The sequence below is a fragment of the Oncorhynchus keta genome, chromosome 2 (genome assembly GCF_023373465.1).
Source record: "Oncorhynchus keta strain PuntledgeMale-10-30-2019 chromosome 2, Oket_V2, whole genome shotgun sequence".
NCBI lineage: Eukaryota > Metazoa > Chordata > Actinopteri > Salmoniformes > Salmonidae > Oncorhynchus > Oncorhynchus keta.
In genome coordinates this window covers 63,838,561-63,852,486 of record NC_068422.1, presented here as the reverse complement: position 1 = coordinate 63,852,486, position 13,926 = coordinate 63,838,561, and the positions used below count along the sequence as shown (strand labels likewise).

At 47.8% G+C, this 13,926-nt stretch overlaps 1 protein-coding gene across 1 annotated transcript in view; it reads left to right on the top strand.

The window, feature by feature from the left end:
• Nucleotides 1-13,926, top strand: part of si:ch211-186j3.6 (neural-cadherin) — a 239,580-nt gene that overhangs the window by 117,045 nt on the left and 108,609 nt on the right. Inside the window, exons 2-4 of the mRNA XM_052480386.1 lie at nt 7,906-8,103; nt 8,725-8,950; nt 12,200-12,404. Of these exons, the coding sequence (XP_052336346.1) occupies nt 7,906-8,103; nt 8,725-8,950; nt 12,200-12,404 (629 nt within the window). The remainder of the gene's footprint in view (nt 1-7,905; nt 8,104-8,724; nt 8,951-12,199; nt 12,405-13,926) is intronic.

The window sequence follows — 13,926 nt, the reverse complement described above, 5'->3', positions numbered from 1 at the left end:
TGGCTGAATGGAAGCAAGTCCCCGCAGCAATGTTCCAACATCTAGTGGAAACCCTTCCCAGAAGACTGGAGGTTGTTATAGCAGCAAATGGGGGACCAACTCCATATTAATGCCCATCATTTTGGAATGAGATGTTGGACGAACAGGTGTCAACATACTTTTGGTCATGTAGTGTATTTACTATATCTGAAGAATATGTAGCATAGAATAGTATATGTACAGCAATAGTTTAATAGGATGGACTTGACTAGAATACAGTATACATATAAAATGGGTAAAACAATATGTAAACATTATTAAAGTGACCAGTGTTCCATTATTAAAGTGACTAGTGTACCATGCCTATTTACATGGGGTAGCAGCCTCTAAGGTGCAGGGTTGAGTAACCGGGTGGTAGCCGACTAGTGACAGTGAATAAGTTCAGGGCAGGGTACTGGGTGGAGTGATGGCTATTTAACAGTCTGACAGCCTTGAGATAGAGGCTGTTTTTCAGTTCTCTCGGTCCCAGTACTGACCTCGTCTTATGGTGGCTGAGGTCCTTGATTATCTTCTTGGCCTTCCTGTGACCAGTGTTGTAGATGTCCTGGAGGGCAGGCAGTGTACCCCTGGTTATACGTTGGGCTGACCACCCTGCCCTCTGGAAAGCCCTGTGACCAAGCCAAATTTCTTCAGCCTTCTGAGGTTAAAGAGGCTCTGTTGAGCCTTCTTCACCACACTGTCTGTGTGGGTGGACAAGTTCAGATTGTCAGTGATCTGTACGCCAATGAACTTAAAGCTTTTCACCTTCTCCACTGCGACCTCGTAGATGTGGATGGGGGCGTGCTCTTTCTGCTGTCTCCTGAAGTCCACAATCAGCTCCTTTGTTTTGTTAAGGGTGAGATTATTTTCCTGACACCACACTCCGAGAGCCCTCACCTCCTCTCTGTAGGCTGTCTCGTCGTTGTTGGTAATCTGGCTGACCACTGTTGTGTCGTCTGCAAACTTGATGATTGAGATGTAGGCATGCGTGGCCACGCAGTCATGGGTGAACAGGGAGTACAGGAGGGGGGTGAGCATGCACCCTTGTCGGGCCCCTGTGTTGAGGATCAGGGTAGTGGAGGTGTTTTTTCCTACCTTCACCACCTGGGGGCAGCCCGTCAGGAAGTCCAGGACCCAGTTGCACAGGGCGGGGTTCAGACCTAGGGCCCCGGGCTTAATGATGAGCTTAGAGGGTAATATTGTGAAGACTGAGCTTTAGTCAATGAACAGTGTTCTTATATTGGTATTCCTCTAGTGCGGAGGAATTACATCTCTCTCTCTCTCTCTCTCTCTCTCTCTCTCTCTCTCTCTCTCTCTCTCTCTCTCTCTCTCTCTCTCTCTCTCTCACACACACACACTATTTCACTCCCTCTGTCTCTCTCTCTCTCTCTCTCCATCTGCTGTGCTGTAAAGTAACTGTGTTCCCGGGAGAACAGGGACTCCTGTAGTTAGCGTGTAGTGCTGGGAGTAGAGAGAATGAGAAAGCCCCCCTTCTTCCTAGACTGGTAGAGACAGTAATTGTGCCTGTGTTCCCTCTGTCAGCAGTAAGCCGGGAAGAGAGGATAGAGGGAGCCAGGTGCTGATTGGGGTCACGCTAAGCACCCTCGCTAACAACGTCCGGAAGAGGGGAAGAAACAGCTAGGTGACAAGCAGAGAATGTGCAGTAATTTATTCAGAACCAGTTAAAAGTGTGGCCCTGTCGATTCGTGGTCCTGTCAAAAGTTTTGCGTTGGCTCTTCCCGAGAGCCCTAAATTTGGCTCTGATCTCATGCGTGATTCACAGCACGCCCCCTGGAGTCTGTTCCACATAAGCCAATTAATGGAAAGAGACTCTTCACCTGTCACGTGTGGTCATCTCTCTTCTGATCCCAGGTCAGCCAGCGGATTAGGTCACTGAGCTCTCTATTAACTCTTTCAGGCTGTCTTTGTACTTGTTGTTGCTGTTGGGCTTTTTGTTTCTCTCAGGCTAGACTCCAGTCATACTAGGCTAGCTGAGGAGCTGCATTCTCAGTGTCCATGTCTATTTGAAGTCATTTTTGACGTTGGAACGTAAGTAGCAGCTACATCATTTGGAGTTCATTAATCAGTGTTCCCAGTAGATAGATTCCCTACCGTTGCCCTAACCATATTCATGTTGTTATGCTTTATTGAACCATCATTCAATTATCGGAGACAGCTTTCCAATGAATGAAGACAAACAATTGACATGTACCAGCATTTCCTCGTTCGGATATCTCATCTATTGTAATGACCATTATTTGCGTGTGCGGATGTTTCTGTCTCTGGATGGACATATTGGAAGTTGGCCATTAGCCTTCTGATTTATTATGGAGGTAATGCTTTCTCCCTGCTGTGCTTTTCATATCACCCCTGTTCCCCTCTTGTCTTTTTCCCAATTAATTCTGGATATGTTATAGCAACCATTAGAAACTCTCAATGAACCACGGACACTCAAGTGCAGCAGGATCGTTATGTGCCGTTTCTGAAAATGCCACAGCTTCGTATTTCCTCTCTGTCTTTATTCTACAGATGTGGTACTCTTTTTCTTTCTTTCTTTCTTTCTTTCTGTCTCTGTCCCTTTAAATTCCACTGATTTATGCAATTGCTGCCTGTTTTTTCTTCTTCTCCCTGTTCCAGATTTTGTTATTTGTCTGTTTCCATAACAACCTCAGGGCCATTTCTTACACTGTGGGTTTTGTCTCAATCCTGCTCTGCAGCTCCGTTCTTATTTTTCTCGGGACTTTTTCTCCCGTGTTCTAAATGGCTCCCTTGTTCCCCCCTCTGTCTTGTTCCCTCCCCTTCTCAGTGTTCCTCTACTCCCCTCCCTGTCTAAATGACTCCGTTGCCACGTTCTTCTTCTGTATTGCTGCTTTAACATTTTCAATGATCCGAAAAGCAGTTTTCAAATCTATAATAAGTTAGAGTACATAAAAAACAGTGGCGACAGCAATGGAAATGGTGTTCGGGTGGCAGTATTTGCTTTTATTTAACGAGAGGACAGTTGCAGTTTTGGAACTGAAGGTCTGTGAGTGCAATGTGCTCAATGTGTCTTAAGCCATGCTGCCACATATTTCGCTGTCATTACATTTTTGACATTTATTTCCCAAAGGGACCTGATCATTTGGTTCGACCTTATTTTCCTTTCCATTAGTATATTCTGGTACCTGGTATTTCCCAATAGTAAAAACATGATAATAACCTATGAATAAATTGCTTGCTTCACTTTGCGATACATGACAACAAGCACCACTAGGCATTTGGTAGCAGGTGGGAGGTTACCAATCGTATTGGATTTTCCTGGGCAAGCAGGTATTCTAGTGTCTGCCTTTATGAGTGGGCATCACTGGGCACATCTCAGGCATGTGGTGCCTGGTGGTAAGTGACTGTCTCTGTCTTGTTTCCCAGACAGACACATAATCAGGTGAGAGGTAATCTAAGGGGACATTGTTTATCTCAGACTAGAGTACTGTTATTTTCCTTTTGCAGACGGAACACTGTTGATTGTAATTGGCGGTTGTGCGGCATAACCGACCTTGCTGCCTTATCCTCGTTGGCTATTGTGAGTTTTAGGATCACTTAGGTGAAAGTGTATCATGCATTCTCTCTCTCTCTCTCTCTCTCTTGCACTTGTCCATGTTTCGCTTGTCAATCTCTCGATCTCCATCTTGATCACGATCTCACTCTCTCTCTCTAGCTCTCTCTCTCTCTCTCTCTCACACACACTCTCACTCTCTTCCTCTTTCCCCCTGTTTCTCTCTCATGATTCTCTGTTTCTTTTTTCCTCTTCTCCCATCCACCCTGTTTCTCACTCTCTGATTCCCCCCGTCTCTCTTTGACTGGTATAAATAGCTGGCAGGCTGTCAGAGAGGGAACCAGAATGACAGCGTCTTGGGCTCTTTGATTCCCCCGGTGATTGGCCCTTTCATAGCCCCTGACAGAACACCTGCTTTCCTCTACCTGACAGCTGCAGTATGGAAGGAGAGAGATGGAGAGAAAGAGAGAGCCAGAGAGAAAAAGAGAGCCAGAGAAAAAAAGAGAGAGAGACAGAGAGCCTAGAGAGAAAATCGTTGAGAATCATTGGGTAGAAGGAACAGGGGAGAGATGGATAAAGGGAATCTAAGACTGGAAGAGGGACATAATAAGAGAGACATGATCTGTTATAATGTGGCTGTTTGTGAAAACATCCCTGCGGTGTTCCACCTGCAAGTGTTCTGCAACTGAAAGAGCCTCTGCATGGTGCATCTTTCTGTGTGTGTGTGTGTGTGTGTGTGTGTGTGTGTGTGTGTGTGTGTGTGTGTGTGTGTGTGTGTGTGTGTGTGTGTGTGTGTGTGTGTGTGTGTGTGTGTGTGTGTGTGTGTGTGTGTGTGTGTGTGTGTGTGTGTGTGTGTGAGCGCGCGCGCGCTTGCGATTTCTATTGTGATTGCTGTTTTCAGTCAATGCATTAAGGAAGAACACTCAACACATAATTTGCTAATTGTGACTGAAACGCTCTAAAGCGTTGTGCCATCTAAATGTGACAAGTAGTATCGGGTATTACAACACATTAGCATCCTTATGCATGGCTTTACGTGAAACTTTACTAATGGCTGATGATTGTATTGTCATGTAGCCTAATGGCTTTCAGAGCTTATTGATTGGTTCATGTACATCATAGCCTTATGATAGTGTCATGATTACTGTCCAGTATTGTATGGTTATTCTGTTTCTGAAAGCCGAACATCTCTCAATCCTCATTGTATTTCTTTTCAATGGATACTCAGATTACCCTCTGTTTAGGAATAAGGCTCTGGGTTAGGACTCTGACTCTGTGAATGTGTTAGTTAATATCTATAATAATAACAACATACAGTGCATTGCAAAAGTATTCGTCCCCCTTGGCGTTTTTTTCCTATTATGTTGCATTACAACCTGTAATTTAAATATATTTTTATTGGGATTTTGTCACTCCCTGACCTTAGATATCTCTTCTATATATTTTGGTTAGGTCAGGGTGTGACTAGGGTGGGTACTCTAGTGTTGTATGTCTCGGGTTTTGTATGTCTAGGGTTTTGTATGTCTAGGGGTTTTTGTATTTCTATGTTGGCCTGATATGGTTCCCAATCAGAGACAACTGTTTATCGTTGTCTCTGATTGGGGATCATATTTAGGCAGCCCTGTTTCCCACTTTCTGGTGTGGGATCTTGTCTACAGTTAGGTGCCTGTGTGCACACCATTAGCGTCACGTTTCGTTTGGTTGTTTGTTGTTTTTGTTAGGTGTTTAAGTTGATTAAAATTATGTGGAACTCTACTCACGCTGTGCCTTGGTTTCCTCTTTACGATGATTGTGACAGAAGATCCCACCAAAAATAGATCCAAACAGCGTGTTCAGGAGGAATGGACCTGGGAAGAGATCCTGGATGGAGCAGGACCCTGGACGCAGGCTGGGGAGTATCGCCATCCTAAGGAGGAGATAGAGGCAGCGAAAGCGGAACGGCGATATTACGAGGAGTTGTACCAACAAGACAAGCACGAGAGGCAGCCCCAGAAAAGTTTTGGAGGGGGCACACCGAGTGGTCGGCGGAGCGCTGAAGGCTGAACCAGAGCCAGTCAGTGAGTCGAGTGAGGAGCTCGACGCAAGATTCCGGAGAGAAGTGCTAACACTGAGAGCGTTGCAGAGCGGGCTTGCTGAGGAGCGTGTGACTGGTCAGGCACCGTGTTATGCAGTGATGCGCACGGGGTCTCCAGCTCGCATTCATAGCCCGATACGCTCTATTCCAGCTTCCCGCATTGGCCGGGCTAGAATGGGCATCCAGCCAGGACGGATGGTGCCGGCTCAGCGCTCCTGGTCTCCAGTACACCTCCTTGGACCAGGATATCCTGCGCCGGTTCTGTGCACTGTGTCTCCGGTGCGTCTGCACAGCCCAGTGTGTCCTGTGCGAGCGCCACACATTTGCAAGGTGAAAATAAACATCCAGCCAGGACGGGTTGTGCCAGCAGTTCCCAGTCCAGAGCTTCCGGCGACAGTTCCCAGTCCAGAGCTTCCGGCGACAGTTCCCAGTCCGGAACCTCCAACGACGGTCCACAGTCCGGAACCTCCACCGAAGGTCCACAGTCCGGAACCTCCACCGAAGGTCCACAGTCCGGAATTTCCACCGAAGGTCCACAGTCCGGAACCTCCACCGACGGTCCACATTCCGGGGCCTCCACCGACGGTCCACAGTCCGGGGCCTCCACCGACGGTCCCCAGTCCGGGGTCTCCGGCGATGGTCCCCAGTCCGGGGCCTCCGGCGATGATCCGCAGTCCAGAGCCTTCGGCGATGATCCACGGTCCGGTTCCACAAAAGCGGAGTGATCAGCGTAAGGAGGGGTCTGCATCCAGAACCGGAGCCGCCACCGAGGGTAGATGCCCACCCGGACCCTCCCCTATAGATCATATTTAGGCAGCCCTGTTTCCCACTTTCTGGTGTGGGATCTTGTCTACAGTTAGCTGCCTGTGTGCACACCAGTAGCGTCACGTTTCGTTTGGTTGTTTGTTGTCTTTGTTAGGTGAGTTTCAGTTGATTAAAATGATGAGGAACTCTACTCACGCTGCGCCTTGGTCTCCTCTTTACGACGAGCGTGACAGATTTCATGTAATGGACATGCACAAAATAGTCCAAATTGGTGAAGTGAAATTTTAAAAATGACTTGTTTCAAAAAATAAAATAAAAACCATTTGAATAGTGGTGCGTGAGTATGTATTCACCCACTTTGCTATGAAGCCCCTAAATATGATCTGGTACAACCAATTCAAATCAAATCAAATCAAATGTATTTATATAGCCCTTCGTACATCAGCTGATATCTCAAAGTGCTGTACAGAAACCCAGCCTAAAACCCCAAACAATAAGCAATGCAGGTGTAGAAGCACGTTGGCTAGGAAAAACTCCATAGAAAGGCAGAAACCTAGGATGAAACCTAGAGAGGAACCAGGTTATGTGGGGTGGCCAGTTCTGGTATAAGGGGAAACATTTAAATGTATTGGAATGGCCTAGTGAAAGCCTAGACCTCAAACCTATTGAGAATCTGTGGTATGACTGTGGTATGACCGCTGTACACCAGCGGAACCCATCCAACTTGAAGGAGATGGAGCAGTTTTGCCTTGAAGAATGGGCAAAAATTCCAGTGGCTAGATGTGCCAAGCTTATAGAGACATACCCCAAGAGACTTACAGCTGTAATTGCTGCAAACGGTGGCTCTACAAAGTATTGACCTTGGGGTGGTGGATAGTTAAACACACTCAAGTGTTCTGTTTTTTGTCTTACTTCTTGTTTGTTTCACTATAAAAAAGGTGTTGAGTGTTCCAGAGTAGTCCAGACTCAGTCCTGACTTAAATCGACTTGAAATACAAATACAAGGTTTGAATATATCTGTCCATCAATGATTCCCAACCAAATTAACTGAGCTTGAGCAATTTTCACAAAAATAAGGTATTAATGTTGCCCTAAGAGTTGTGCAAGGTTGGTTGAATCTTATTAAAAATGATTAAAAACTGTAATGGCTGCCAAAGGTGCTTCCACCAAGTATTTTTTGTAATTATTAAAATTATTATTATTATTATTTTGATGTTTCTTTCACTTTTAAAATGTGGAGTAGGTTGTGTAGATCGGTAGGGGATTAAAAAAAATGTAATCCCTTTTTCGATTTTATTTTAGGGCAGCAAAATGTGAAAAATGTGCAAGGGGTGTGTAGACTTTCACTAGGTATATGCCATTTAGCAGTTGTTTTTATCCAATGCGACTTACAGTCACGTGTGCATACATTTTCCATACGGGTGGTCCCAGGAATCGAACCCACTATACTCACATTGCAAGCGCCATGCTCTACTAACTGAGCTACAGAGGACCAATCTCTACCACTCCTCTACAGGTCCAGACTGGTACCTGGTACGGGTGGAGCTGACGGTGACTGATGTGAATGACAATGTTCCGGAATGGACCATGGTTCCCTCCCCCTACCTGGCAGTGGTATCTCCCAACGCCCTGGCCGGGTCACTGGTCTACAAGCTCCACGCCCAGGACGGAGACGAGGGCAACAACGGAGAGGTGGAATACTTCCTGTCTGATGGTAGGTGCTTCCTGTCCAGGGATTGAGCACAATTTCATTCAGTACACTGGCAGCATTGTAATAGAAAGAGAAAAAAAACTGATTTTATATGGTTTTAGTCAGTTGTATACATGTTTTATACTTCTAGTCTTTCATCTCATTAAGATAAGCATGTCTTATCTTATGTCATATGTTGTGTACAAGTGCGGAAGTTCGGCAGAATGAAATTGCCAGTGGGTGGGATTACATGTGTGAGTCTGTGCGTCACTGGCTCTAATATTAGATTCCATCTGCACTTTCTTTTCAATGCATTTTAAAAGGTTCATTATTGCTGGGCAGCTGTCTTATCAAATACAGTAAAATCACCTCATTAAATCAATCAATCCCTCTAATATTGAACAAGCTGGACGTTCTGTTCCACGAATGAATGACAGAAAAAGACATTTGTTGTGGCCTGGCTGGTCTAGCGGTAATACTGCAGCCTCCCTACACATGTCAGCATAGGTTGGCTTACTGCCCTTTAACACCACATCTCGCAATTTGTTCCCCACTGTCATCCTATCTCTCTTTATCTAGTCAGGAAACACCTTCAAATATATATTTCGAAAAATAAACTGTTCCTCTGTTGTCTCCTAACTGCAGGCGGTGACGGGCGTTTCGAGGTGGACAGAAAGAATGGTCATGTCCGGACTACGGGGCTGCCACTTCAGAGGGACAAAGAGTACCTGTTGACAGTGGTGGCTGCTGACCGGCTGGGTAGCCGTAGTCCCCCGGTGGTAGTGTCAGTCATCGCAGGAGCCAGAGCGCCACAGTTCTCCAACGCATCCTTTACTATTTCACTACCTGAGAACACACCAGAGGGACAGCCGTGAGTACCACACACACACACACACACACACACACACACACACACACACACATATATGCAAAGTCACACATACACCCATGCAAAGCAGAGGAGGCTGGTGGGCGGGGCTATAGGAGGACAGGCTCATTCTAATGGCTGGAATGGAATCAATGAATCAATGAGTTTCCATATAGTTGACACCGCTTCGTTAATTCCATTCCAGCCATTAGAATGAGCCCGTCCTCCAATAGCCCCTCCCACCACCCTCCTCTGTGTCTCACACATGCAGAGTACACGCACACTTGTGCGCACACTCACGGACGCATGCACACATCCATGTACGCACACACACATTGTCACGGATCCCTCCAGAACTTTCATCATGCACACCTGTCCCCTATTCCCACTGATTAGTATTTGTATATATGTGCCCTTTGGTTTCCCTTGGGCTGTCTGTTATTGTTACAATGTCCGTTGGTGCGTGTGAGTACCTGTGCTGTGTGTTTTGGGCTTTCGTGTCCTTGTGGAATGCGCAGATGACTACGGGTCTCGTCCCGTGTGATAATCATTGTACGCTTGTGTTATTTAATCCAGTGTCACTGGTGTGCGTACTGGTCGCGAAATAAGGTGCAGGAGAGCAGAGAGTTGTGAACAGGCGCGCACTTTATTGAGGCAGGAGCAAACAGCAGACGGATGCAACTGTGTCAAAACAGACGGAGTGCAAAGCGCGAAAAAAGTCACAAAAGCTATAGTTACAAAGTAATTTGTGCTGAATAAAACTCCTATTACGCATTCCTGCACCTGTCTCCCGAATCTTTGTTACCAGCCTGACTCACATGTACACACATGCATAGTCTCACACACACACACACACACACACACACACACACACACACACACACACACACACACACACACACACACACACACACACACACACACACACACACACACACACACACACACACGCAAATACACACACAGACACACAAACACACAAACAAACAATTTCACACATGCACACAAACATGGACAGTCACACACATAATGTAAAACCAGAAGTTATAGTTTAAAAAAACAAGTTGGCATGAAAATAATTTGCTAGTATTCACAAATAATTTGAATACATAAATATAGTACCGATTGCCAATGATATGCACACATTATCACACTTTAACAGTGCACATGCACACACAAACTCAGACATTTTCACACAATAACCATTATGCACTCAGCCACAAGTTCACATAAGTCAGACATACATAGTTATTCAATATATATGACCAACGATTGTTTGTCAGACAGACAGACAGACAGACAGACAGACAGACAGACAGGCACTCACGCACACACACACACACGCACGCACGCACGCACACACACACACACACACACACACACACACACACACACACACACACACACACACACACACACACACACACACACACACACACACACACACACACACTATATTAAAGCCTGGGCCGGTTACTGTAAAGGATTTGATCTTTGGCCTCCTGCCTCCTGTATTCTCTCTTACCGCTTCTCTATTTTGATGGACACGAACTTACATCACTCACCCATCAATTGAAAGAGTAACATCTGTGGTGATTGTTCCTGCTGAGCGCCTGAGGGAACTCAAAAACCTTGAACATAACACCATTGCTGTTGTGGTACACATTACACAAACCAGAAAACATTAGTCCTTCTCTACATTTCCCCTCTATCTATCTCATCACTAAACTGAATAGCCTTGCTAGATGTGTTCATCATCCTCTCTCTCTTTCTTTCTCTCTCTCTCTTACTTTCTCTCTCACTCTCTTTCTCTCTTCCTCATTCTCTCTCTTACTTTCTCTCACACACTCTCTCTGTCTCTTTCTCTCTTTCTGTCTCTCTCCCTCTCCCACCACCCAACCCCCTCTCTCTCTCTCTCTCTCTCTCTCTCTCTCTGCCTCCCCCTCTGACTTTCTCTCTCCCCCATCTCTCTCTCTCTCCCTCTCCCTCTGACTCCCCCCTCTCTCTAAACTAAACTGAATAGCCTTGCTAGATGTGTTCATCATCCTCTCTCTCTTTCTTTCTCTCTCTCTCTTACTTTCTCTCTCACTCTCTTTCTCTCTTCCTCATTCTCTCTCTTACTTTCACTCACACTCTCTCTGTCTCTCTCTCCCTCCCTCTCACCCTCTTTCTCTCTCCCCCCTCCCCCCCCTCTCTCTCCCTCTCCCTCTGACTCTCCCCCTCTCCCCCTCTCTCTCTCCCTCACTCTCCCCCTCTCTCTCTCTCTCTCTCTCTCTCTCTCTCTCTCTCTCTCTCTCTCTCTCTCTCTCTCTCTCCCTCTGACTCTCCCTCTCCCCTCTCTCTCTCTCCCTCTCCCCTCTCTCTCTCTGCCTCCCCCTCTGACTTTCTCTCTCCCCCATCTCTCTCTCTCTCCCTCTCCCTCTGACTCCCCCTCTCTCCCTCTGATACTCCCTCCCCCCTCTCTCTCTCCCTCTCCTTCTCCCTCTGACACTCCCTCCCCCTCTCTCTCTCTCTCTCTCTCTCACTCTCTCCCTCTCTCTCTCTCTCTCTCTCCCTCTCCCTCTGACTCTCCCCCTCTGACTCTCCCCCTCCCCCTCTCTCCCTCTCCCTCTCCCTCTGATACCCCCCCTCTCTCTCTCCCCTCTGACACCCCCTCTCTCTCTCTCTCTCTCTCCCCCCTCTCTCTCCCTCTCCCTCTCCCTCTCTCTCTCTCTCTCTCTCTCTCCCTCTCCCTCTGACTCTCCCTCCCCCCATCTCTCTCTCTCTCCCTCTGAATCTCCCCCCTCTCTCTCTCTCCCTCTCCCTCTGACTCTCCCCCCTCTCTCTCTCTCTCCTCCCTCTCACTCTGACTCTCCCTCTCCCCGCCTCTCTCTCTCTCTCTTTCTCTCTCTCTCTCTCTCTCTCTCTCTCTCTCTCTCTCTCTCTCTCTCTCTCTCTCTCTCTCTCTCTCTCTCTCTCTCTCTCTCTCTCTCTCTCTCTCCCCTATCTCTCTTCCTCTCCCTCTGACTCTCCCCCTCTCTCTCTCTCTCTCTCTCTCTCCCTGTCCCTCTCCATCTGACCCCCCCTCTCTCTGTTTTGTCAGTACAGGAATTGTTTATTTCCAATGTATGTAGTTCTGTCCTTGAGCTGTTCTTGCCTATGAATGTTCTATATTATGTTGTGTGTGGACCCCAGGAAGAGTAGCTGCTGCATGAGCATAAGCTAATGGAGATCCTAATAAATAAATCCCTTTCCTGCCCTGCTCTTCGGCAGCTTCCTGGCAACTCCAGCCGTGTCCTTCCAGAAGCAGCCAATCAGCTACAGCCTGCTCATCAATCCCAGCAGTCTGTTCAGCATGCAGGCGGACACGGGGGAGATAACTCTGACCAGGACCATAGACTTTGAGATGGACCAGCACAGCTTCCTGCTCATGGTCAGGGCCAGCGAGGACCAGGACAGTCTGAGCAGTGCTGCTGAGGTGGGTCCATATAAAAGAGAGACTATATCTGTTATAATGTGGCCGTTTGTGAAAACATCCACCTGCAAGTGTTCTGCAACTGAAAGAGCCTCTGCATGGTGCATCTTTCTGTTTATGACTGTGTGTGTGTGTGTGTGTGTGTGTGTGTGTGTGTGTGTGTGTGTGTGTGTGTGTGTGTGTGTGTGTGTGTGTGTGTGTGTGTGTGTGTGTGTGTGTGTGTGTGTGTGTGTGTGTGTGTGTGTGTTAATGGGTCCAGGCCGGCCTTGGAACCTCTCTGTTTTCTCACACACACACACACACACACACACACACACACACACACACACACACACACACACACACACACACACACTGAATGTAAAGCCTCGCACAGGGCTCATTCTGATTAGGAATATCAATTACTAGAGCTGTGAAGATGCTTGGACAGAGAGAACACATGGGCAATGGCTACATGAACAAAAGGAGCAGGAACATGTATGATGTTGGGTGGTCTAGTTTGTTGTCCCATCCTTCACTGCTAATTCAACATGGTTGGGGGACCTGGGGGAGAGACTAGAGAATGGCTTCCAGTGTTTCTCTTCTGTGGTGCCCTGCATCCCTTAATGTCAGCAGAAAGGCAGACATCTTCACTGCTCAGCCATCCACTGGTTCTTCCTGTCCTCAGGCACAACAGTAGAGCACAGAGCCAAACAACACGTGGGAACAAATATGAGGGGGAGAGAGAAAAGACTGGCAGCTGCTCCTAAAATCTGTCCAATCCTGTGAGCTTTGTGTCCAGAGAGAGTCCTCAGTGACTGCCTAGAGTGGTTAATGGGGGAGGGAGGGAGGGAGGGAGGCTGTAGGGAGGGAGGGATAGAGGGAGACTGGAGGGAGGGAGGGGGTGGGACAGAGAGAGAGAGGGAGGGAGAGAGTGAGAGAGCAAGAGAGAGCAAGCAAGAGAGACAGACAGACCGACAGACCGAAAGACAGACAGACAGACATACAGACAGACAGACAAAGAGAGAAAGGAAGAGAGAAGGAGGCTAGAAGGAGGGGAGAGAGGGAGGGAGATTCTGAAGGGAGGGAGGGAGAGGCAGAGGCTGGAGGGAGGGGAGAGAGGGAGGGAGATTCTGAAGGGAGGGAGGGAGAGGCAGAGGCTGGAGGGAGGGGAAGGGAAGGGAGGAGGGGAAGAGAGATACAGAGAGGCAGGAGGGAGGTGAAGGAAGGAGGGGGAGAGATGTGCTGCTGCCCATGTTCGTGCCCTGCTCTGACTGTCCATGATCCTGTCCTGCCCTGTCTAACCCTTGCTGGCCTGCCCATGCTCCTGTCCTGCCCTGTCTAACCCTTGCTGGCCTGCCCATGCTCCTGTCCTGCCCTGTCTAACCCTTGCTGGCCTGTCCATGCTCCTGTCCTGCCCTGTCTAACCCTTGCTGGCCTGTCCATGCTCCTGTCCTGCCCTATCTAACCCTTGCTGGCCTGTCCATGCTCCTGTCCTGCCCTGTCTAACCCTTGCTGGCCTGCCCATGCTCCTGTCCTGCCCTGT